The following is a 23,771-nucleotide window of genomic DNA, read 5'->3' as shown; positions in this document are numbered from 1 at the left end:
CTGCTGCCTCGAGCGGAACCTCGGCTGAGCGGCCGGCGTTGCGGACCGGAGGACTAAAGTGGTGGGCACGGGGATGGGGAGTGCGCAGGCGCAGAGAGCCCAGTGACGCGTCCTGCCCTTTACTGCTGCCCAGGCGTTGCCGGCAGACACGCGAACATGGCGGCCTTTTCAGGTACGTGGAGAAACTTGGGGGAAATGGGGAGACGGGAGGAAGAACGGCAGCTTGGGGGGGGGGACGAGTTGCCTGCCTCTGGGTTCCGCTTGGACTCCAAAGCTTTAGCCCCCCCCCGGATTCCGGGGAGCCCCTTCATTCCTGTAAGAGCCAGGCCTCTTTCGACCCAGAAAGGTTGGGATCCATCTGGATCCCAAATGGAAGGGAACACCTGTCTTGGCCTCGGTGGAAAGGGATCCAGGGGTCTTCGTAGACACTGCAAGCTGGACGTGAGCAAAACTGTGATGATGCTACAGCAAAAGAAAATAAAAGCTAAGACTATATATATATATTTATTAAATTTTCTATTTTACAATTTAATATATAACTTTTTAATTTTCCATTTAATATTATAGATTGACATCATCATTATCGACTTTACCGCTTTGGCTCTTTAGAGCCTATCGACTTCCTTCCCTCCTGCCTCATGGCTTTCAAAATTAACCTTTATATCACTGCATTTTGAACGTTTTCCAATTCTAATTACACTCATTACAAATTAGCTCAGAATTTAAATAAAAATAGAAAGATAGAAAATTTCTCATGACAAGTCTTCAGACAACCCTGTTAGTGATGTTAATTGCTTACAGTAATCTTTAGTATAAATTTACTCCAGTCCTTTTGGAATACTTGATCATGCTGGTTTCGGATTTTACAATTTAAAGTACTCATTTATATATCCTTAAGATATGACTTCCCTGCTTCTCTTTCCATGGTTCATTTTACATATACTAAATCCCTGCATATTTTACAAAAACTATACCGTTCAGTATTCCATTATTACATCCATCAACAGTTACTTACACGTTTGCATTTATCTTAATGCTGCCAGCATGAAAACACTGAAAAGGCTAACGCTATTCTAGGCAGCATCAACAGAAGTCTAGGGCCCAGGTTGAAGGAAAGGAATAGTCCTGCTCGACCCTTGGCCAGACCACACCTGGATTGCCGTGTCCAGTTATGGGCACCACAGTTTAAGAAGGGTGTTGACAAGCTGGAATGTGTGCAGAGGGCGGCGACCAAGAGGATCAAGGGTCTGGAAACCAAGCCTTATGAGGAACAGTTGAAGGAGGTGGGCATGTTTAGCCTGGAAAAGAGGAGATATGATAGCCATTGTCAAACATCTCAAAGGCTGTCACATGAAAGATGGAGCAAGCTTGTCTTCTCCCAAAGCAATGAATTCAAGTTACAAGGAAATAGTTCTGCCTGGTGTTTAGTCAGAATCTTTCTGGCTATAAGAGCTGCAGGACAGTGGAGCAAACACCCATGAGAGGCGGGGGACTCTCCTGCCTTAGAGGTTTTTAAGCAGAGGTTGGGTGACCATCTGTCTTGAGTTCTTTAGTGGAGATTGCTACATTTCAGGGGATTGGACTAGACAAGCCTCAGGGTCCCTTACAACTCTATGATTCTATGCATGTTTACATAGGAGTAAGTCTCACTGCATATAATTCTCCTTTCTTTTCAGTATACATATTTAGGATTTGCTGTGTTTCTTCTTCTTTTCGTTATTGTATAGTTTGACTTTTCCTTCAAGAAGCTCAAGGTGGCATACATGGTTCTCCTACCTGTTTTCCCCCTCGTAACACGGGACTGCTAACACTTCTCTTTGTTTAATTTTCTTGCAGAGATGGGTGTGATGCCAGAAATTGCTCAAGCTGTGGAAGAGATGGACTGGTTGTAAGTATGACACACACACACACCCATTTATGTGTAGCCTTCCAGGGTTGTAATCAATAATACTGCAAATGGTTCTTCTGGAAATCTTGCCATGTTTCAATGGAAATTACTTATGATAGTGAAGTTACCATGCTTGTGTGGTGAATACCTGTGAATAACTTCTGCTGAAAAACTGGTGTTTGAATCAAGCACCAACTATACAAAAACAAGTAATCTGATTCAGATTGTAAAATGCATGTACAAAGCTAATTTTTGTATTGCAGTTCTTGTATCACAGCACTGTGCAAATCAAGAGCAGGGGTTTCCCCTGCAACATTCTTGTTTTTCTTTTATGAACACCCTGATAAATGCCACATTGTTACAGCTTGGGCTTTGTTATCCTTTTCTTGTAGGCTTCCTACAGATATCCAAGCAGAGTCCATCCCGTTAATTTTAGGAGGTGGTGATGTACTTATGGTATGTATATTTGTAAACACAGAAGCCATTCTGACTTGTATGCAATATATAAATTAAAATAAAATAATATTGCCACAGTCTGTCTTATAGATAGCATTGTTCCCTATGATCCTCATTATTTGTGCAGCACTATGATAATCATGCTTACTCGGAAGTAATGAGCACATGGAGAAGGAAGGTTGCTAGAAGACAGTGCATAAAATCAAATCCCTTTTGAAATTACTGCTCTTCATTCTGTATGTATGTGACACATTATGCCTTAGCTGCTACTCTTGATACCCACATAGAACAGACTGTATGTTTGAGTATTATTTTATTATTCAATAAATATGGGGGAGAGTTCTCCCAGTATTTTAATAACACAAAGGGATTAAACTTGTGATTTAATTGCTGTACATGTAACCATTGTATCTTAATTTTCTTATCAAATCTCATTTCTACACAGGCTGCAGAAACTGGGAGTGGAAAAACTGGTGTAAGTGAAATTTACGTTCTTAACTATAAAACAATTTTTGGATATACGTTCAGGTTGTGGACAGTTTTATCTTAAGTTTAAAGCACTCCATTAAATAGCAATAGATCCTGAAAGTTTTGTTAGCATGGTGACCTAGAGTACTCAGAAACTGAACATTTGTTTTTCCTTTGTTTAATCATAAGCACTTTGAAACCAGAGTCTAGAAGAAAACAATTGGTTCAGATTGTATAATTTAAATAAGCAACTTCATATTTCAGGCATTCAGCATCCCAGTTATTCAGATTGTTTATGAAACTCTTAAGGACCAACAGGAAGGCAAAAAAGGAAAAACCACTATAAAAACTGGTGGAGGAGGTAAGCCTTTTTCTAAAACATTCACTGTCCCAATACCTGAAACCTGATGCAAGTTGAATTTTACAATCATAGTTTGCTTGTATATTTGAAACTGTGCCAATGGTAGGCAAATTGAATGCATAATCTACAAAAATAGCTGTATTTTTGAACTAATTATCATTTTTGGAAACTTCTGCTATGTTGATTGCCTCCTATATTCCTTCCCTGTTTTAGCTTCATGTGATAGTCACTCAGTTAAAGAGGATAACTGGCAACTTTAATTCTAAATAAAAATAATACAGTAATCAATAAATAGAATTGCAGTCAGTGGAATTAATATTTTTAATATCACAATTTTATTTCCATTGTGATATCAGTAATCTGTGTAGTATGTAAATCCCAGTGGTTTGAATCCAGGGGTGTTTTATATGAAGACACCTGCCAAACATGCTGTAATTGTTCAACAAATAGAATTGTGGTGTCTTACCGCTTCATAGTACTATATGGCATAGCTGTTTTTTCTTCTTCTTCTCAACAGTGCTCAACAAATGGCAAATGAATCCATATGACAGAGGATCTGCTTTTGGTAAGTTTGATACTAACTTTTCTAGCAATGAAACAGTAACTAGCTGAAAATCAAGCCCAAAACTTAGGTACGTTTCACCACTATGGCTTGGGTCTGAGTTAAGATGATCTGAAAATCCTCTGTTTGTCTTTCTGATCTTTAGAGGAATGACAGCACATATAACCAAATTAAATTTTCTCCATTGATGTCACTAGAGAAACTCAACTATTGTTTATTGTTATTATTATTATGTATGTATGTACAGTATGTATAAGCATAGCAGATTGGACATGGGGTACATATTCCTCTAGGTCTTAGCACTTACACAAAAAAGAGGAGATCTTCATGTGATATGAAGATGCCATTGCAGATTTTAAAACTGTTCAAAGATCATGAGAGGGTGATAGGTTGAGTCTTTGGAGTTGTAATTTGCTTAATGTCTACAAAATGTTACCATGCGAGTTTTTTTGAGGGGGGTTGAAAGTGGGTGTAGTAGTAGTTGCTGTTTTTAAACTTGTTTGCTACAGTTTTTACTTCTGAGCTACTTTCAGTGGAATCAAAACATTTGATAGAACAGCTTTGAAGGATGTATTTGATTCTTGTCAGATGATGCTTTAACTTCGTCAACACAAGGACATAATTACACATATCCATAGCTTCGTTGTTTTTCTTACGAGAGTTTGTACACAGCTATTTTTTGCAATGTTTGCTGTCTTCACATAAAGCTGGTATTTTGTATCTGCGACTGTAAGAGGTCTTTGGGGTTTTCAGATGTGTCCTTTCTGTTGTTCAGCTATTGGGTCTGATGGGCTGTGCTGCCAAAGCAGGGAGATCAAAGAATGGCATGGATGCCGATCAACAAAAGGCGTGACTAAAGGTACCAAAAACTACATCAGTGTTTGTGTGCATATGTAAAGATCGTTTTTGAAATAAGAATGCCCTGAATAAACATTCACTTTCTTGTCTGCCTTCAGAATACTGACTACAGATTTAGGCAAACAGGCATTTATACATGGTAGCCAACATCACCCAGTTGGCTACTTCATTTTGAGAATAAAAGAACTTTTTGTTTGTGCCAGTTGAAATGATTATTTTTAATATTAAGTCAAATATATCTCTTCTTTATCAAAAAGTTAGCGAAGCTGAAATTAGTTACATGTAAATGTTTCTAAAATGTTCTAGGGAAGTATTATTATGAAGTATCCTGTCGTGACCAGGGTTTATGCAGAGTCGGGTGGTCTTCTATGCAAGCGTCATTAGATTTGGGTGAGTATTTACATAAGGAACTATGCTGAAATCTAGGTTACCTGCTAGCAGTCACTGATTCTTCTTGCTCATTAAGGGCATCCCTTCTTATTGCAACGAAATAACTACAATGCTGGGGTGTGGGATTCTCTGCTCAAGCTTAGAAATCAGGCTAAAGGACATAAGATTTCATTAAAAAAATATTGTTATGTTCATTCCATAAAATAATCTAAAACTGATCATCTGCAGAGCTGCACCAAATTTTGACATTCAAATATTTAGGGGACACGGAATATGCTTTCCTATGCAGGCATACTACCTTAATAATATTGCCTGCCATTTTTGCAGATCTGATATGTGGCTGCTTTAGTACCATTCTCAGCCTTTGTTTTACTTATGTGACCATCTGATCAGGGATCAGTAATAACTGTGGCAACATCACAGCAACTTCAGTCAGATTTTAATACCTGATCTAACAGAGTAAGCAAAGCCCGCTCGTCGTTCTTACTCTGAATTGCGGTTTTTCTTGTCTCCCAGCACTTCATAGCAAGATTTTTTGCTTTGCATTACTTACGCATCACTAGTTGTGGTAGAATGTGGGTGTGCATCCCCATACACATTCTTCTGCAAGTAATCAACTGTGTAGCACTGGACCGGTGAGAGACTGGCAGCCTTGTTGCCCTTTTGCCAGGGATCTGTTCCTCACTTCTCTCCAGCAGAAGAGGTGCAGAATATTACTGGGGAAAGAGGCTGCTTTCATGGAGGGTTCAGAAACCTCTCCCAGTTTCAGTGTGATGCTCATCAGTAGTGCACAGTTTAAAGAACTTTTGCTGTCCTTTTCTCAAAGGGTTTTTTTTTTTAAAGAGGACAGCAAATTTCTAGTGTGACAGCAATCCAAAAAGTATATGGTCTGCTGCATTATAGCATGGTCGCTGCTGTGCTATGAACCCTCAAAAAAAATTATTTTAATTTTTTTGCTTATCTTTCAAAAGTATAGTTAGGAGATAGTGGAGAACTGTTTGATTCTAATATTTAAAGAAATAATTTATATTGTTTTATTATTATTTGTTGTTGTTGTTAGGTACTGACAAGTTTGGCTTTGGCTATGGTGGAACTGGAAAGAAATCCCATAACAAACAGTTTGATAGTTATGGGGAGGTATGTTTTTCTTTTTCCATTTTACCAAAGAATAGAATGATTAAATGTTGTAGTGAACCAACAATGAAATACATAAATGTAGGTTAAATTCATGTAGCTCTCAAAGGGAGGAAAGTACACATGCTTTTAACAGAAATGTGCATGGTGATGTTTGGTTCAATGAGCATTAATTTTCTGTGGAGTATAACTGTTGGACTTTAGCTAACTTGGACAGGGCATGTGGTAGTCATGACAATAGCCTACCCATTGTAATTGTTAGCGACAGCACCCTGAATTGGGTTGGTTGTATGCATTCAGTTTTGACATTCCAGTGGAAATGTTACATTTGGAGTGTTTGCAGTGATAAGCTGAAATGGAAATCCTTGCTATGGCATCATATGCTCATGTTTGTTTCATTGGAGAAGCCACTGAGTGTCAGCTGCAGCAGTGAGACTTTTCTGGTGGCTACCAGTTGCCCAAATAGTCGTGTATGGTTTTGCTTCCCCTGAAAGTCCATCATTCCCAACTAATTTACACAAACTATCTAGAGGTCTTCAGAAGTTGCGTTATCCATTTTAAACCTCCTCCTTGGTGTGGGTTGGAAACTGGCGGGTACTGGTATTCATCAAGTTTATTTTACACTTCCAACAAAATTCAGTATTTATAATTAGAGATACTTTATTTCACTTTATGTCCACCTTCTAAAATGATAAGGTGGCCAACAATAATTAAAACAAGCATGCCTGAGGATGGAACTAATAGCTTTAATGGCAGTAGCAGTTCTGTCTTCATTACAATATAACTGATAAAATTTGTTCTATTGAGTTGATTTTTTAATATTGATGTATAATACTTGTGTGTGGGACGCGGATGGCGCTGTGGGCTAAAGCCTCAGCGCCTAGGGCTTGCCGATCGAAAGGTCGGCGGTTCGAATCCCCGCGGCGGGGTGCGCTCCCGCTGCTCGGTCCCAGCGCCTGCCCACCTAGCAGTTCGAAAGCACCCCCGGGGGCAAGTAGATAAATAGGTACCGCTTACCAGCGGGAAGGTAAACGGCGTTCCGTGTGCGGCTCTGGCTCGCCAGAGCAGCGTTGTCACGCTGGCCACGTGACCCGGAAGTGTCTTCAGACAGCGCTGGCCCCCGGCCAATAGATGTGAGATGGGCGCACAAACCCCAGAGTCTGTCAAGACTGGCCCGTTCGGGCAGGGGTACCTTTACCTTTACCTTATAATACTTTTGTATGATCCATGACTCTTTACAAAAGGCTTGGATCCAGTGAAGTGCTGTTGGAAGGGAGTTGGTGGAAGGAGACTTTCCTGTTCCTCTTTCCCAGGAGACCCCCCCCCTCAAAACAAAAACACTTCTCCTGAGAATTAGGGGAGCATCCTGAATGGAATGAGCTGTGGTGATGCAGAATGAGGACTGCTGAAAATAGGGCAGAGGCACCTTCAGTGAGCAGAGGGGAGCTCCTGCTCACAGAATGTGCCTCCACTCAATTTTCAGTGACCTTCACCTCTTCTGGGCACAGCCTTTCTTTTCAGGATATAGATACAGGGAGGAGGCTGGCCGAGGGACCAGAAGCAGGAAAATCTCCTCCTACCAATGCACTCCTGCACTTTCCAGTATCCAAGCCAAAACTATTTAAGCCTTTGTGATAAGTACACAATGTACTCCATACAACTGCTGATGCTTTATATTCCTGTAAAACATACTACTTTCAATCAACCTCCTTAATTTTATTATCATTATTATTTCTTTTGGTAGGAATTCACTATGCATGACACAATCGGCTGTTATGTAGATGTTGATAAAGGGCAGATCATGTTCTCCAAAAATGGTAAGCGGTCTACTTCCCTCCCCCCATTTAAGTAATGGGTTAGATTCATTAAAAAAAAAACAACATAATGCTTTATTTCCCCCCAGGCAAGGACCTTGGACTTGCGTTTGAAATCCCACAGCACTTAAAGAACCAAGCACTCTTTGCAGCCTGTGTCCTCAAGGTAATTTCTGACTTTTTCCAAAGCACACGAGACTCATTCTGACCGATTAAAAAAAGATGCATACTCTGCTTCTATCATGCTGGACCCTCCTTCTGTTTTATCAAGCGTTGCTTATGGAACTTCCAGAAGTTCCATGTGGCACAATGAGAAAGGGGCTGCTGGAAAGTTCAGGTCCTAAGCTTCCATGGAACGAGCGACAGAGCTTTTTTGGATCCAGGGCCTTGGGTAATGTCAGCGTGCTGGCAAAAAATACTTTTCTATTTCAAGTAGGCTGTCAGTGTTTAAAGATGAAACCTGCCTTATTGATGCTCTAAACAGGTGAACCGCTTTTCCTTAAAGAGCTAGTTTTCACACCTCACCTTTAACTTGCAGCAAACATCATGTGTCTTTTCTATAAATTCCCATTGACAATCTTTACGCAAGCTTTTATGTTGTGTGTATTCTTTTAGAACGCTGAATTGAAATTCAACTTCGGCGAAGAAGACTTTAAATTTCCACCCAAAGATGGCTTTGTTGCTCTTGATAAGGCTCCCGAGGGCAACTCTGTGAAATCCCAGCATGCAGGTACGCTTGGGGGATGCTCAGGTGTAGGAGCTGCCATAAGAAAAATGTCATATCGAGGACTTCCGGGTCGGCGCCATCGCCGAATGGCGGACTCCCTCCGAGCTCCGGAGGGAGTCGGCTCGGCAGGGGCTGGGTCCTACCGCGCCGGCGACGCGGGGACCCTCAGAAACCACGGGCACGGAGCCCGTGGACATGGTGACTCGGCTGGCATCGTTAGCACCCTCCCAACTTGTGAAGGAGCCTTTTTAAAGGCTACGGATCGGGTGCCGGGGAGTGGCGTGGTGCTTTGAGTCCTCCGCTTCCCCTGCCGAGCGCAGCCGCATGCCATTCGACGGAGAGCGCTGGCTTCTTCCTTTGAAAATTTGGACATTTAGGGACTTCCGGGGTTGACGCGATCTGGGAATGGCGGATTCCCTCCGAGCTCCGGAGGGAATCGGCTCAGCAGGGGACGGGTCTTTGCCGTGCCGGCGACACGGGGACCCTTAAAACCGCAGGCGCGGTGCCTGCGGACTGAAGACTCGGCGGGTGCCTTAAGCGCCCCCCCTGATTCGCGAAGAGCCTTTTTAAAGGCTGCGGAGGGGATACGGGGGGTGGCGCGGCACTGAGAGTCCATCGCTACCTCTGCTGAGCGAAGCCGCGAGCCATGACCGGAGAGCGCTGACTTCCTTCCTTGAAATTCGGCTGAAAAAACAACCCGTGAGTAATTTGGACTGGGCTTTTAAGAAATTTATCCACTGAATTTGAGACGATCGGGGGATGTGCTAAAAGGAAGTCCGCACCCCCTACCTTGCAGACGATCTAGAGCAACGAAAAAAGAACTAAGCTGGAGTGCCTACCCTGTAAAGGGTGAGTTTTAAAAAAAGACAGTAACTTCCAAGATTTGGAAATTTTGAGCAGGAGAGAGGAGTGTTGGATGTTTCATGTTCTGTTGTAAACAACCCCCCCTCCCGGGCCCGGGAGCGTCCTGCTTTGGAGCTGGTTTAAGAAGTGCAGAGTTTGACAGCTGTCAAAGCTGTCAAACGGACTGTTAATAGTGGAAAATTGCTACCTAAGTTACCTCTGGATTAAAAAGAGTTACAATTGATCTAAAATTGTTGGAAATAAAGAAACAATAACAAGACAGAGGACTGTTGGGGAAAAGAATACTAAGTAACCAGATTCCCTCTAGAGGGAATTCTGTGGAACTACAATGGCTGTGGATGGAAAGATACTGGGAGAAATCGAAAGGATGTTTTATTTGGTTGGAATCTTACAAGAGCAGACTACGGCTATGAGTGAACAATTGATGACCTTGACTTCTGAAACAAGTAGTCCTGCTGAATGTAACGAGGACCTCAATGAGAAAGAATCCACAGCTGAACCAGAAATGATAATAAAAGAAGAGGAGAAGACAAAACAAGAAAGAGAAGTGATGTGGGAAAATACTGAGCAGAAGCTGACGCCTGTGGAATACAAACAAGGAGATTATTGGAGTAAATCTACTATAAATCTACGAAAGATGCAGAAGACGAAAGTGGAGGCCCTGGGAGTCTATGAAATTAAGGAATTTAAAATAAAGAAATATAATCGGGGCCTCCACATAGACTCTGACTTTGATTACCTTCAAGATTCATGCCTTGTGGAAACTCTTCAGCAGCTGTTTGCAAATATGGGAAGAGACTTTGGATTGATGGTGAAAGAACTCTTTCGAGATGTGACGACTGGCATAAAGGATTACCAACAAGACCGGCGGAGAGGGACTGAAAGAGACTGGAGGGCCTCGGATGTGAGGAACCCGGGCTAATAACTGTTATTTTGGATATGCTTTGGGAAGGGACGCAAACCGGGGATGGGAGGGAGGGAAAAATTAAGTTCTAACAACACTCATGATTATGGGATTTGGTTAAAAAGATTATTATTCAAGACAAAATGGGAAATCGATGGAAGGGAATTGAGGTCCAACTTAGAAAAAATTAATTTTGTTTGCTTTTATAAAAGGACTAATATTAAGACAGGGAAATGCTAATTTGCTGACATAAATTTGGAAATGGGGATGCAAGGGAGGGGGTAGGGGGAAGTCAATGACCAGGGTTAGGAAATAACATTTTCGGGAAAGTATATATGTTTGTTGTTGTTTTCTTCTTCTTCTTCTTTTTTCTTTTTGTTTATGTGTTTATTTGTTTTTTTGTGTTTTTGTTTTTGTCTATATAAAATGTGAAAACCCAATAAAAATTTTATAAAAAAAAAAAAAAAGAAAATTTGGACATTTGGCGATAACCCGTGAGTAATTGGGTAACCGGGTACAAAAGGAGAAAAAAAAGGAATTTTTTTCGGATTCGGCACAAGCGGGGGGGATCCAAAAAGGAAGTCAGTCCCCCCCCCCCCTGATTGTAAACATGCTAAAACAAGGACTGGGAAACCAAGATCGATTCAGAAGCTTACCGATGACAAAAATTATTAACTCCACGATGTGAACTACAAGAATTGTGCTGGAGGAGAAGAATGGAGGGTGAGAGAAAAAGGCAACCCCCCCCCTGGGAACCGGGGCGATTCGGAGAGCCTGGCGAAGAGAGATGGAGAATTTGACAGCTGTCAAAGGAGCTGTCAAATTTAGAGAAGATAAAGAGGACTTTGTTACAAGTATTTTGCTGGTCAATTTTGTTACAATTTGATATAATATGGACACAAACTGTCGGGGAAAAAGAAACAACAAATTGACTTTTGGAATAGAGGATACAAAGTTACTGCAATCCCTCTAGAGGGGTTTCGGGACATTAGAAGTGTCGTATGTGGAAAACTACTCTGGGATGTGCACAGGTCTTATCTCCTGGGAAAGCTGTAAAACTGAAATACTATTTTGTCTACAGAGGTGACCATAATACAATAGAATCTTCTATTGAAGCAAGGAAGGAACTGGACGTAAGTCTTTGTCCCTGAATAACAAACCTCTGTAGAGCCATTAAACTTTGGAACAAGAATGTTTTAACAGCTGAACAAGACAGAAACCTGAGAAAGTAAGAAATAAAAGAGCAAAGGACTAACTACGACACGGAAAGAACAACAGGAGGAGCAACAAATGATTAAGGAAAACCAAAGGCCTCTATTAGACTGGATTTTTGAAGTTAAATATTACCAAAACAACCAAATCTAAAGAAAACCGGCAAGATGGACTGAGATAAATTTTGGCTGTGGACTTAAGACCTCCAGGCCGACAACATACAGACAGATGGACATGGGGAATCTAAACCGGGGAAGGGAGGGGGAATCTTAGAATCCAAAGGCTATGTAACCAACTTTTTGAACTTTCCTATATTTTCTACCTTATATTCTTTATAACTTTGATCTTATATGTTTTTGTCTTTATTTTTTTTTAAGAAAGGGGGAACTCGTGGAAGGAAATGAGAACTGACCTTGGGGGGAAAATCTTGTTCTATTTTGAGATGAGGAATGATGTTAAGAATGTGTAAATTTAAATTGGCTTATGAGTAAAATGTATTAGGTTTAAATTGGGAATGAGAGCTTGTGGAACCAACTTAGGGAAAGGGGAATACAGTCGGGAGGGGAAGGAGGGAGTCCCAGAAAGAAGGTTATGAAAAGAAGGGTTTAAATTTGCTTTTCTTTTTCTTTCTTTTCTTTATCTTTTCTATCTTTCTTATTCTGTTATTATTGGAAATTTTAATAAACATGATTTAAAAAAAAGAAAAGAAAAATGTCATATCACATAAAGTTAAAAGCTAAAAAAATGTGTCCAGTCGTCAGCTCAGTACTAAGGGAACTTTCTCAACATTTCCTATTTCAGGAAGTGCGCAAGTAGCACAAACAAAGAATCAGCCGAATGCTCCCAAAGCCTTGATTGTGGAACCTTCCAGGGAACTGGCAGAGCAAACGCTGAACAATGTGAAACAATTCAAAAAATACGTGGATAATCCTAAATTAAGGTACAATGAAATTGGGACTGGGGGAAATTGGGACATAGGGTGCCGCTGAAATCCCCATGATTCCATACACAATCATGCTCTTCTCTTACTCTGGTTGGATAAGATGATTTCACAGCACGAAATGTAATTTAATGTATGTTGCTTTCAGGGAACTTCTAATTATTGGTGGAGTTGCTGCAAGAGAACAACTTTCTGTATTGGAGCAAGGGGTAAGTTTTAATTGCTCTTAGTTTGCATCATATCTACAAACATATCTATCTCTTTTTTAAAAGAAACAGGTGCACAGATGAACTCTAGTGAGAGTGTATTTTTTTAAAAAAATGAATGGCCTTTCCATTGCACGATGTGCATGGAAACACAAAAGATTATGTTTTGGTATTAATTTGATTGGTGAATTGTTTATTGAAGTGGAAAGTGCTTTGTGGCTGTGTGTGGTGCAAAGTAGTCTATAATTTTTGGGAGTAAATAAAAGCAACATAAAACTGCTTTAAAGCAGTTAAGAGTCTGGAAGGCTCTATGTACAGTTAATGCCTCTCTTGCAATATTTGTATAGACCTTTAAAAAGACCATAAAAGTTTTATCTAAGCAATAATTTCAGTGTGTACACAGTGTATTTCAGACATAATCTAAAATGGTTGAAAGAGAAATACTTCTTTAGGCTACGTTCCAAATGTTAGTGTTTTCATATTTTGGCATGAACACAGTGTACTATTACACTATTTACATTTTACAGGTAGACATAGTTGTGGGAACTCCTGGAAGACTAGACGATCTCGTGTCAACCGGAAAACTGACTTTATCGCAAGTTAGGTTCCTGGTTCTTGATGAGGCTGTAAGTGTATAGAACTTCTTTTTTGAATAGCATATTTGAAAAAGTTATATACAACACTGATGAATTACCCCTCTTTCTGGGAGCCTTCTCCCAAAATATGTGAGGCTTGTTGGCCTTCCAGGGAACAGCAGTGTTGAGGAATTGTCGAAAATTCCTTCCCTGACAGAAGGGAAGAGACATCAGTTGGATGCCAACCCTCAGCCAGCGCTGTGGCTTATGCTTGAGACTCTGGTCTATGTGACTTGTTGGCAAGCTCTTGAAAGCTGGGACCCTGCGTGTCCTTACAAGATCCCGTGACTCAAAATAGCCTAGTATGCCTCCAACTACCATTGGTTTTCTGAGCCCCTTCTAATCTGACTCTCAAAATAAAAAAATTCCTTCCGGTAGCACCTTAGACACCAACTAAGTTTGTTATTGGTATGAGCTTTCGTGTGCATGCACACTTCTTCAGATTCTTGGTATCTGAAGAAGTGTGCATGCACACAAAAGCTCATACCAATAACAAACTTAGTTGGTCTTTTTGGTGCTACTGGAAGGATTTTTTTTATTTGTTTCAACTGCCGCTGACCAACACAGCTACCTACCTGTAACTGACTCTCAAAGTGAGTGCAGAACAAATAAGAGAATTGCAACTGGTCAGCGGATGACTTCCATCTGCCCCTGTTCACATTTTCATCTGTCAAAATACCTTCATAGCCATTCTAACCAGAGGAGGAGTTGATGGGTTTAGTGAACCCCTGTAATTAGTCAGGAGGACTGTTCGTTGAATAGTTGGATCTACTACATACTTTTATTTCAGCTTTAAAACATGTGGGTAAAATACCTTAATGAGACTGTGTAATACTCTTTTTGTACAGGATGGCCTTCTCAGCCAGGGGTATTCCGATTTCATAAACAGAATTCATTCTCAGATTCCTCAGATAACTTCAGATGGGAAGAGGCTGCAGGTAAGAGGTTTGCTTTAAGGTTTCCTAGTTGACCTTTCCCCAAAACTTAGCATAGCTGTTGTATGTACCAAATGTTGTTTGCTCAAGCTTCACCATCTCTAATGAAACCTAATAACTGTGCACAACGTTTTCTGAGCCACTAGGAACTAGGAACTTGCACAATTTAGTTTCTATTGCTCTAGCTGAAATAATATATTTCATAATAAGATAGTGTGAAGGGTCAACAAAAACTGAGAACCCTTCCAAGTGTCTACTCAAATTGATGGTGTCCTCAGGTTCCTGCTCTTTGGCAGTGTATGAAAAGCAAAAGCAAGAAAAGTAACGCTAGCAAGAAATTGATCCATACTTCCGGAAAAAATAGGATTGTTGAGAAGCCTTGCTGGCTTCTTCCTTCTCTTTCTTTTCTTTCTGTCTCATACTCAAGCGCCACAAGGCTAACCTTTATGGATGGAAGACTTTATACACACAGTATGCAATAACAAGATTTTGCATTTACTCATTTATTTGTCTGCATTTCAGTGGAGCATAATACACCAATGTCCCAGTGTTGTGCTTAAGCATCCATGTACCTTACAATGACTTGTCTAGGCATTCTGCCAAATGCCTGAGTTCTTAATGTGAAGATTTCCCATACGTCACTCCCACTTCACCAGATATAAATGGCTGAGTAGCTGATGCTTCTGCCAGTACTTGTCTTGACTAAAAGAGATTTATTTTGTAAATTTTACAGATTGATAGAAGTAGAGAACTGTAAGCACAGAGGGGCTTGTGACATGTGCAAGCAACAGTAAAGGTCTTTACCCTTTTCATCTCTGCTTGTTTGTTGTTGTTTCTAGGTGATTGTGTGTTCTGCAACTCTGCATTCGTTTGATGTGAAGAAATTATCTGAAAAGATCATGCACTTCCCCACTTGGGTAGATTTGAAAGGAGAGGATTCTGTCCCGGATACAGTGCACCATGTTGTTGTCCCTGTAAATCCCAAAAATGACAAATACTGGGAAAAGATTGGTAAAAATCACATCAGGGTAAGTAGTACAAAATATATTGGAATAGACAGAATTTTTAAAGATTCCAGAATATGGTTTCAAGGTGCACACAAACATTTAAGTTGGAATTGTGGACTAAAGGACAAAAGAAATGGGATTCCATAACTCAGATTATGAATGTTAAGAACATTGTTGTGAAATGCCTGTTTCAGTTTGAAATGTAGTTCAGGAACTTAAAACTCATTGGACATATTGTAGGATGTGTGGTGGGCCTTGCAACCTTTTTATTTTACTGTAATAATGTCCTATTTCCTTACTGAGGTTGGGAGGTTTGGTGTGGACTCCTCTCACATCCAAATCTCCCTGTGGCTAATCCTCAAATAAAATGTGTTGGAGGGGATTGTTGGGTTGTTCTTGTTTTTATTATGTATTTTTTTTGGGGGGGGGTTGTGGTGAACAATTCTGAAACCTGGATGCCTGTGTTTGGCTGCATCATTTCGATCTCAACCTTAAGATTGGGCTACAAAGCCATGTGGCTGCAGATAACTGTTTTAAAGGATTACTTAACAGTGAAATATAAATGACTGTGTGCTTTCTGCAGCCCTGCATTCTTTTGCATTAGCTCTGAATGCCTTTGGTCACTTTTAACATTTCAAATTTTACTTTTCAGACTGATGAGGTGCATGCAAAGGACAATACAAGACCTGGTACTAATTCTGCAGGTAACCAATCATTTGGTACACACATAGCTCAGTTGGTTAGAGCGTGATGCTGATAACACCAAGGTTGCAGGTTCGATCCCCATAAGGGAAAGCTGCATATTCCTGCTTTGCAGGGGGTTGGACTGGATGATCATCAGGGTCCCTTCCAACTCTGATGCTTTTGTATTTGTAGAAGCCAATGGCTTTAGCAGAGTTCTTCAGTAAAGGAGAAGCTGCATGAATCAATAAAGCAACATCACTTTATTTCAGTACTAAGATCTTGTTACAGTTAACCAAAGCAAGGGGCTGAATCTTTGTATAGTAACATTAAAAAATTCTCACAAGATAAGACTCACCAAATGGAAAATGTTACAGCAATGAACTACCTTGAAGATACTTTTTTAAAGTTTCCCTTAATTAAGCTAACTAGCATTTCTTAATTAAGTTTTAGAACATAGTTGAAATCTATGGCTATCATTCTAGAAGGATGAGTTGCCTCAATTCAGTGTTGTACATGGTGTCAGAATAAACTGTCATTTTTCAGTGTATGCATGCTTAATACACTGTGTAGGAATAATTTATCTTCTTCTTTAGAAATGTGGTCAGAAGCGATTAAGATTTTAAAAGGAGAATACACTGTCCGGGCCATTAAGGAACACAAGATGGATCAAGCAATAATCTTCTGCAGAACCAAGATAGATTGTGATAACATGGAGCAATACTTCATGCAGCAAGGAGGAGGTAGTAATTTTATGCCTGTTAGTCTTCATTTTGTCTATTTGCAAGGTGATACCAGTTTGCAGATCTTTCCTCCAGGTTTGATTGATTGGTTCCAAATGGTAGTTTTTCATCCTGGATATTTTCCATAATGGTTAGATTTCCTCCTGTTTCTGCTGTGTACATGTAACGCCTTCTCAAAGAACTAGAGGTGGTTGGTGGTATAGCTCAGTTGCAGCCCTGTTAAAAAAACACTCCCTCACAGCAATGAACTACCTTGAAGATACTTTTTTAAAGTTTTCCTTAATTAAGCTAACTTGCCCATAAAATCTCCGTACGTGGTTACTCTCCTCTGTTAATTTGCATGGCAGTGGAGGAAGTCTGCAGCTAGAATTGTTGCATGTTCCTTTGGATGGCAGCTTAGTTTGGTCAGCTATTTATAAATTTGTTCAGTTTCCTATTTTCTGTTTTTCTATTTTATTTCATATTGCCCACTTCACACAGTGTGCCAAACTTTGACTTGCAGATGCGCTGCTTTTCTGATCCTTTTGCTGCCAAGTTTGGCTTAGTGTGTCATACAAAACCATCATGAAAACTGCCATCTAATACAAAGGTTGTATAAAGATCTTTTTTTAAAGACTAAAACAAAGAAAGAAATTCCACCTGTCCCCCAGTGCAAGCTGTCTGTTTTAAATCTGGTGCCACATCACGTTTGCTTTAAGATAAAGCTCTCTTTCATACTTCTTCCTAACTAGCATAACTAGCAATGAGAGTCCTAATATACTGGTTTTGTTTGGTTTTAAGGTCCAGATAAGAAAGGACATCAGTTCTCATGTGTCTGCTTGCATGGTGACAGAAAGCCTCATGAAAGAAAACAGAATTTGGAGCGCTTTAAGGTAATGGTTAGAGCTGTGATGTTGTATAGGCTAACCCAGTAAAGCATTATTTGTTCAAGGGGGGATTTTAAATGGTGAGGCTATGAGATACAGCTTATTATTAGGGAAAAGAAAGGAAAGATATCCTTCTGAGCACAAATAGTAGTTGTGTTTCTTCCTATTAAATTGCAACTTGAACTTCTTTCAGTCGTTGTTGTTGTTGTTGTTATTCAGTCTTTTAAAATGGCATCTTATTTAAGGGTTATTTAATATGCCAATCTATTTCAGTTCATTTGGTAAAAAGGAAGTAATCAGCTAGAAAAAGGGTGAACAGGTCTAGTAATTACATGTAACCTTAGATCATTTATTATTTATTTATTTTATACAGCAGTATAAACAATACAGTCATCGTAATTGGGAAAATACAAAAATCTCAATAATGCATGGTTCGTTCATTCTTAGTTCGTTTAGCTTCAGAGCTAATGAAAAGAGAGCAAAAACAAACCGCATATGATACAAATCAGTCATCATTATTGGGAAAACCAAAAATCAGTAATCATGGATAATTAGTTCTGGGGATCCTTAAAGAAAAGAGGGAGCCAAAAACAGAGACAGGAGATGTAAAGATAAAGGAAGAGGAGAGAACAAATAGATTACTGTTCAAATTGTTCCTAGGATTGCATGTGGCTGAACTGTTACCTAAGATTTTATACCCTATTTTTCTTTTCCTCTTTCCCTTTTGGTAAAGCTGCAGCAAAGTTTTGGGCTTCCTTAAAAACCCATATCCACTGACACAGCCACTCAATAATACTAGTATACTTTACAATCAGTGCAGACAGTGAAGCCCCATTGAATCCTAAGCAGTGAGCCTGAAGCATCTGTGTATTATCTACCAAGACTACTTGTGGTTGGTCTGAGCAGTCACCATTACTTCTGTTCAGGAACTGCAAACCCACAGGGGCCCATATTCCTCCCATATCTGGTCATAGTCCGGTGGCAGCTTCTGCAGTAGGCTAAACATTAGGATTCCTGGTACAAAAAGATAAGGACAGTGTTGTCAGTAGTGTGGTTTGGGGAGAGTGGGTTATATTCTATGATTCCATGAGCAGAACTCTACACAGGGAAAGGGTGGCCCTGGTATTGTCAATAGGAGGAAAGTTTTACTTATTTTCACTAGTTTGCCATCTCCCTGCTCCCCAACCCCCCAAAGAAATCTCCAGAGGGCAAGGGGACACTCGGGAATTGGATTGGAAGTGGTGTGTGTGTGTGTGTGTGAGAGAGAGAGAGAGAGAGAGAGAGAGAGACCAACCAACCATTCAACAAACAAACAAAACATCTCTCCTGTTAACAATTCCATTTGGTCAAAGGCCCTTCCATTCATAGAAGCACTAAATTTGTGCACAGACAGGCACCTCTTTCTCCGACCCCATGTCTTTCATTTGAATGTGTCTTTTAGTTGTAGGTGATGCCTTGTCTTTAAACTGAAATAGTTATATGCGAATGAACTTAAAATACATGGCTGTTTAACGAACTTCTCTGTTTAGAAAGGAGATGTCAGATTCTTGATCTGCACTGACGTTGCCGCTAGAGGAATTGATATCTCTGGTGTTCCTTATGGTAAGAACTGAAAACACTCACTAGCAAGTAGCTATTTGTTGATGGCTAATCTGAAGGCCTATTTATTCCTCTCTCTTTGGTGTCATGTAAAAAAAAGGGGGCTCAAACCCATTTTCAGGTAAACATTCCCAAATCCCATAGAATTCAGTGGGAGAGTTGGGCACAGGCTGATTCTCTCACATTAAAATCAGCAAAACTTAAAAATGCTTAACTTGGAAGGAGGGCTGTATTTCAATAATAGAGAACCTGTTTTTCCTGAATAAGGTACTAGATTTAATCACAGGATCTCTAGATAGAGCTGGAGAAAACTCTTCTGAAGTCCTGAGGGGCTGCTTCCAGTCAACGGATGTAGATGAATTCTCTGTCTGATGCTCTTAGCCCTTCCTGGGTTACATTACACATACAAGGGAAAAGTGAAACAGGTGCGGTAGGTAATAGAAAATGTAATATGGGAAATGTATGGAGTTTTCCTTAATTTATCCATTTCACCTAAATAAATTGTGTACAAACGGGTTTTTTTAACAACTCAGCGTCTACTCTTTCTCCTTGATCAGTTATCAACGTCACACTTCCAGATGAAAAACAGAACTACGTTCATCGGATTGGCAGAGTGGGAAGAGCTGAACGGTATGCTTTCAAACCTTTCTTATCCCATTTTGTTCCTTTTATACTTGAGTCTATTAACTAAAATGTATGTGTGTTTCAGGATGGGTCTGGCTATTTCTCTTGTGGCAACAGAAAAAGAAAAGGTAAGTTCTACTTTCCCAAGAGGGAAATAGGGAATATACAGCAAATAAGATCTTTTCGTCTTTTTACTGTCTTAGTTTTGTGCACCTATATGCAATGTATATATCTAACCTTTCATATCCAAAGTTGCCCCAGAGTGGCTGATAAAATCACAAAGAACAGTCCTCATAGCCATTAAGAATTTAGGCTTTCAATAGTACTTAACCCAAAGTCAAGTCAGAAATTTTGATACTGCTACCATTTTATTGGATGTTTTAAGGGGGGGTTCCTTAATAATGCTTAAATGCTCATGGGTTTTGCCTCCTAACATGTTGTTCAAACTTCTTACCTAGGTTTGGTATCACTCATGCCCCAGTCGAGGAAAAGGTTGCTATAACACTCGACTGAAGGATGAGGGTGGTTGCACCATTTGGTACAATGAGATGCAGGTAACTTTTTTCACTAGTACCGCTAAAAGCCCTTTTTTCTTCCTTTGCATTTCTAAAATCAGGCCAACTTGGGTTCATGGTAGATCTTTAAACTCCGGCCATTGGAATACTAGGCTCCCCAAGCTGTTTTAAGGTTTTAAATGCTAGTACTAACACCTGTGTACAACTTCTGCTAGCTTTTAATATTGCATGCAGTGGCAGAAGGTTGTGTTAAGACTATGTTTCTATTTGAGTGTGCCATCCTTAACTCCTAAAAGCTGGGGATTATCTTGCTTAAGTTTGAATTTTTTAATTATTATTTTTATTTGGTTTTACAAATTCATTCACTCTCAAAATCACAAATAATAATAAAATAAAAAACACAAGATTATTTCGAATCTCTGGATTTCCCTCCTCCCCTCCATGGGTTCTTTAGTTAACCTTTTCATCTGCATACTATAAGTCCTCCTAATTTTTCAGTTCTCCATCATATCCAAAGTCTGCGTAATGCTACAGGAGTTATTTAAGACCTGCTAAAGAATTCAAATGATTACAGTGGTCTGTAAGATATTGTGTGAATTTCTCCCATTCTTTACTGAAGTTTTGATCTTCCTGGTTTCTGATTTTCCCAGTGATTCTCACCATTCTCTGCATAGTCTAATAGTTTAGTCTGCCAGTCCACTCTGGTAGGGACCTTAAGTTTGAATTCCCATTGGGTAGCATCCAATTGTGTCTTCTCCTTCCCACTGCAGTCTCTCCCCTGTGCCCCCACCCCTCACCCCATTCTGCTGCAGAGGGAGTGGGCAGAATTTCCCTCGTTCAACTTTGTTTGTTTGTTTGTTTATTGAATTTATATACCGCCCTATACCCGGAGGACATTGGATATCGCCCATTGATTTCAGCAGAGCTTACGTTCTTAGCCTCTTGACCGGATCATGCTTGGCATGAATAAAATGGTGTGCATCACCCAACCATCTTAATCACATGACCAGGTTTCTTAATGGAATTACATTCAGCAGCATTGCTTTTAGAGGCTAACATTGGATCATTAGTGGACTTCAAATGTGCATTTGCTTCCATGAAGAATCAAGAACCATCTTTGTGTTTTGTTTTTCTTTGTATTCTCTTCCCTTAGCTGCTGGGCGAGGTAGAAGAGCATCTGAATTGTACCATTTCGCAGGTTGAGCCAGATATAAAAGTCCCAGTAGATGATTTTGATGGTAAAGTCACCTATGGGAAAAGGAGAGCTGCTGGAGGTAAGTGAAGAATTATTGAATAGAAATCTTGCTGCATTTTGGAATAGGGAACTGGGTTTTCTGGTCGGTTGGAATCTAGTCTTGCTTTTTTACTTTCCATTTTCTGTGGGTTATTATTCTGTGCACCCAGAATACTTCACACCCAGTGGAGCAGCAAGCTTGTTTTGAAACTTCAGATCTCCTGATGTGATTTGATAGCAGCATGTGGCTTTACTATTTCAGAAACATTGCTGACCACCACACAATCCTAAATCAGTTCTCTAGATTACATCCATCAGGGGGCAAAGGGTCTTTTTTAACAAATAAGTATGATGGGAATAATCAATATTCTCTTGTAGTCAACTGCAAGTAGGCAGGACAAGTGTAATTTAGACTTTGGTTCTTTTGGCAGGTGGATCCTATAAAGGCCATGTGGATATTTTGGCACCTACAGTACAAGAGTTGGCATCCCTTGAAAAGGAGGCACAGACATCTTTCCTGCACCTTGGTTACCTTCCCAATCAACTGTTTAGAACATTTTGATTTGGCGCCGAGGTGAGAGTTGGGTGTTAGGCTTCTAGCCTGGAAATGCGAAAATCCCTGTAGCAGTAGGACTCCGTTTGCATATACAAATCTTGCATGCTGAGCAGTCTCTGAGAAATGTAAACCCTGATGAATTAGCTATTAGTATTGATCTAATAAAAACAGAACTCCTTAGAACTATATATTTGCGTGTTAATTGTTGTTGTTTTTCCTACCCTACCAAGATATATGCTTAGAATACCTGACATAAATGCAAGATCGCTATTAATATATGTCAGGTGTTGTTGGACTGCAACTCCCAGCAATCTTGACCATTGGTCAAGCTGAAGGGAGCTGCATTCCAACCATGTCTGATTTGTATACAGTGGTACTTCGGGTTACATACGCTTCAGGTTACACATTCCGCTAACCCAGAAATAGTGCTTCAGGTTAAGAACTTTGCTTCAGGATGAGAACAGAAATCGTGCAGCGGCAACAGGAGGCCCCATTAGCTAAAGTGGTACCTCAGGTTAAGAACTGTTTCAGGTTAAGAACGGACCTCTGGAACGAATTAAGTACTTAACATGAGGTACCACTGTATATAGTGATTCTCTAAATCTTGAGATTTAAAAATGTCGTCTGCAGCCCTTATTTTGTTTCCATAAATTTGCTGAAATCTTAAATCCTGCCATCTTGTAAATGGTTTTTTTTTTTTTTTTTTTTTTTTTTTTGCCCAGCAAAAGTGCTGTGAATTATCAGATGCACTAATGTGGAAGTGGTTGCTTTACTTTAAAAATCTATCTCAAAGGATTTCGTTTAAATGCCATTGCTAGCTTAAGCTGAGAGCAGGGGTGCCAAAAAGGAGGATCTTAATGGAAGCACACACTGAAATTGAATTTTGAACAGTGCTCTTCAGATAAATAAGAGAAGTGAATGGAGCAAGTTGTGGCTACAATGAATCTATTATTTTAAGTGTTTCTCCAATGAGAACTTCAAGCAATATCTTACTTAGCTCACTGGGAGCCTATGTCTAGACTGTAGACCTTAGGTAGGGTTCTTAGAACTGTCTGCTTCACAGTTTCTTCCACACAAATGCGAAGAAGTGTGAGCTTCAGCACTGACTTGTGTGTGAAGCACTTCAAGATAAAGACCGACTGTACCTGTGTTTCATTTTGTTGTTTCAAGTGAATATGCCATTTTTTCTGAGAGAAGACTCATTTCGCCCTCTGCTGCACATGACCTAAGTTCTACACTTGTTCTAAATGCATTTTTTTTTAATCTGGCGCGAAAGCTGCACTAATAATTGATCCCTCTTAAAGTTGTACTTGGCTGGGCCAAAAATGGGACTCCAAAACATTCTTCTTCTACAGATTGAAAACTAAGCCTGTGAGAAACCGTGTGGCCCTTACAGAAGTGGATCTTGAACTCCAGTCTTTCCCAGGCCAAAGTTAAGGCTTCTGTTTAAACCATAGGCGGGGAAATGGTGGCCCAACAGCCCCATTGCCAGTGGTCAGGAAAGATGGGAGTTGTAGTCCAATGACTTGGGGATTCCCCAGCCTGATCTAGACTCTAGGGGACCATCCAGAAACGAAAGAATGATTCAAACT

The 23,771-nt window shown here is 40.1% G+C and overlaps 1 protein-coding gene across 1 annotated transcript; it reads left to right on the top strand.

Moving 5' to 3' along the window:
• The first annotated feature begins 79 nt into the window (after positions 1 to 79).
• DDX1 (DEAD-box helicase 1) lies at positions 80 to 22,367 on the top strand. The gene is made up of 26 exons (XM_082218314.1): positions 80 to 172; positions 1,837 to 1,888; positions 2,281 to 2,344; positions 2,790 to 2,819; positions 3,077 to 3,173; positions 3,691 to 3,738; positions 4,511 to 4,594; positions 4,900 to 4,983; positions 6,044 to 6,120; positions 7,862 to 7,934; positions 8,021 to 8,097; positions 8,547 to 8,661; positions 12,440 to 12,578; positions 12,727 to 12,787; positions 13,312 to 13,410; positions 14,268 to 14,357; positions 15,194 to 15,382; positions 16,014 to 16,065; positions 16,639 to 16,785; positions 17,566 to 17,657; positions 19,181 to 19,253; positions 19,808 to 19,880; positions 19,960 to 20,002; positions 20,333 to 20,428; positions 21,543 to 21,663; positions 22,055 to 22,367. The coding sequence occupies exons 1-26, from the start codon at positions 157 to 159 to the stop codon at positions 22,183 to 22,185; spliced, it is 2,223 nt and encodes a 740-aa protein (XP_082074440.1). The 5' UTR covers positions 80 to 156; the 3' UTR covers positions 22,186 to 22,367.
• Positions 22,368 to 23,771: the final 1,404 nt, after the last annotated feature.

Source organism: Podarcis vaucheri (genome assembly GCF_965113315.1).
Source record: "Podarcis vaucheri genome assembly, chromosome: 3".
NCBI lineage: Eukaryota > Metazoa > Chordata > Lepidosauria > Squamata > Lacertidae > Podarcis > Podarcis vaucheri.
Note: the sequence above shows the minus strand (reverse complement) of the source record. Positions and strands in the feature narration are given on the sequence as shown.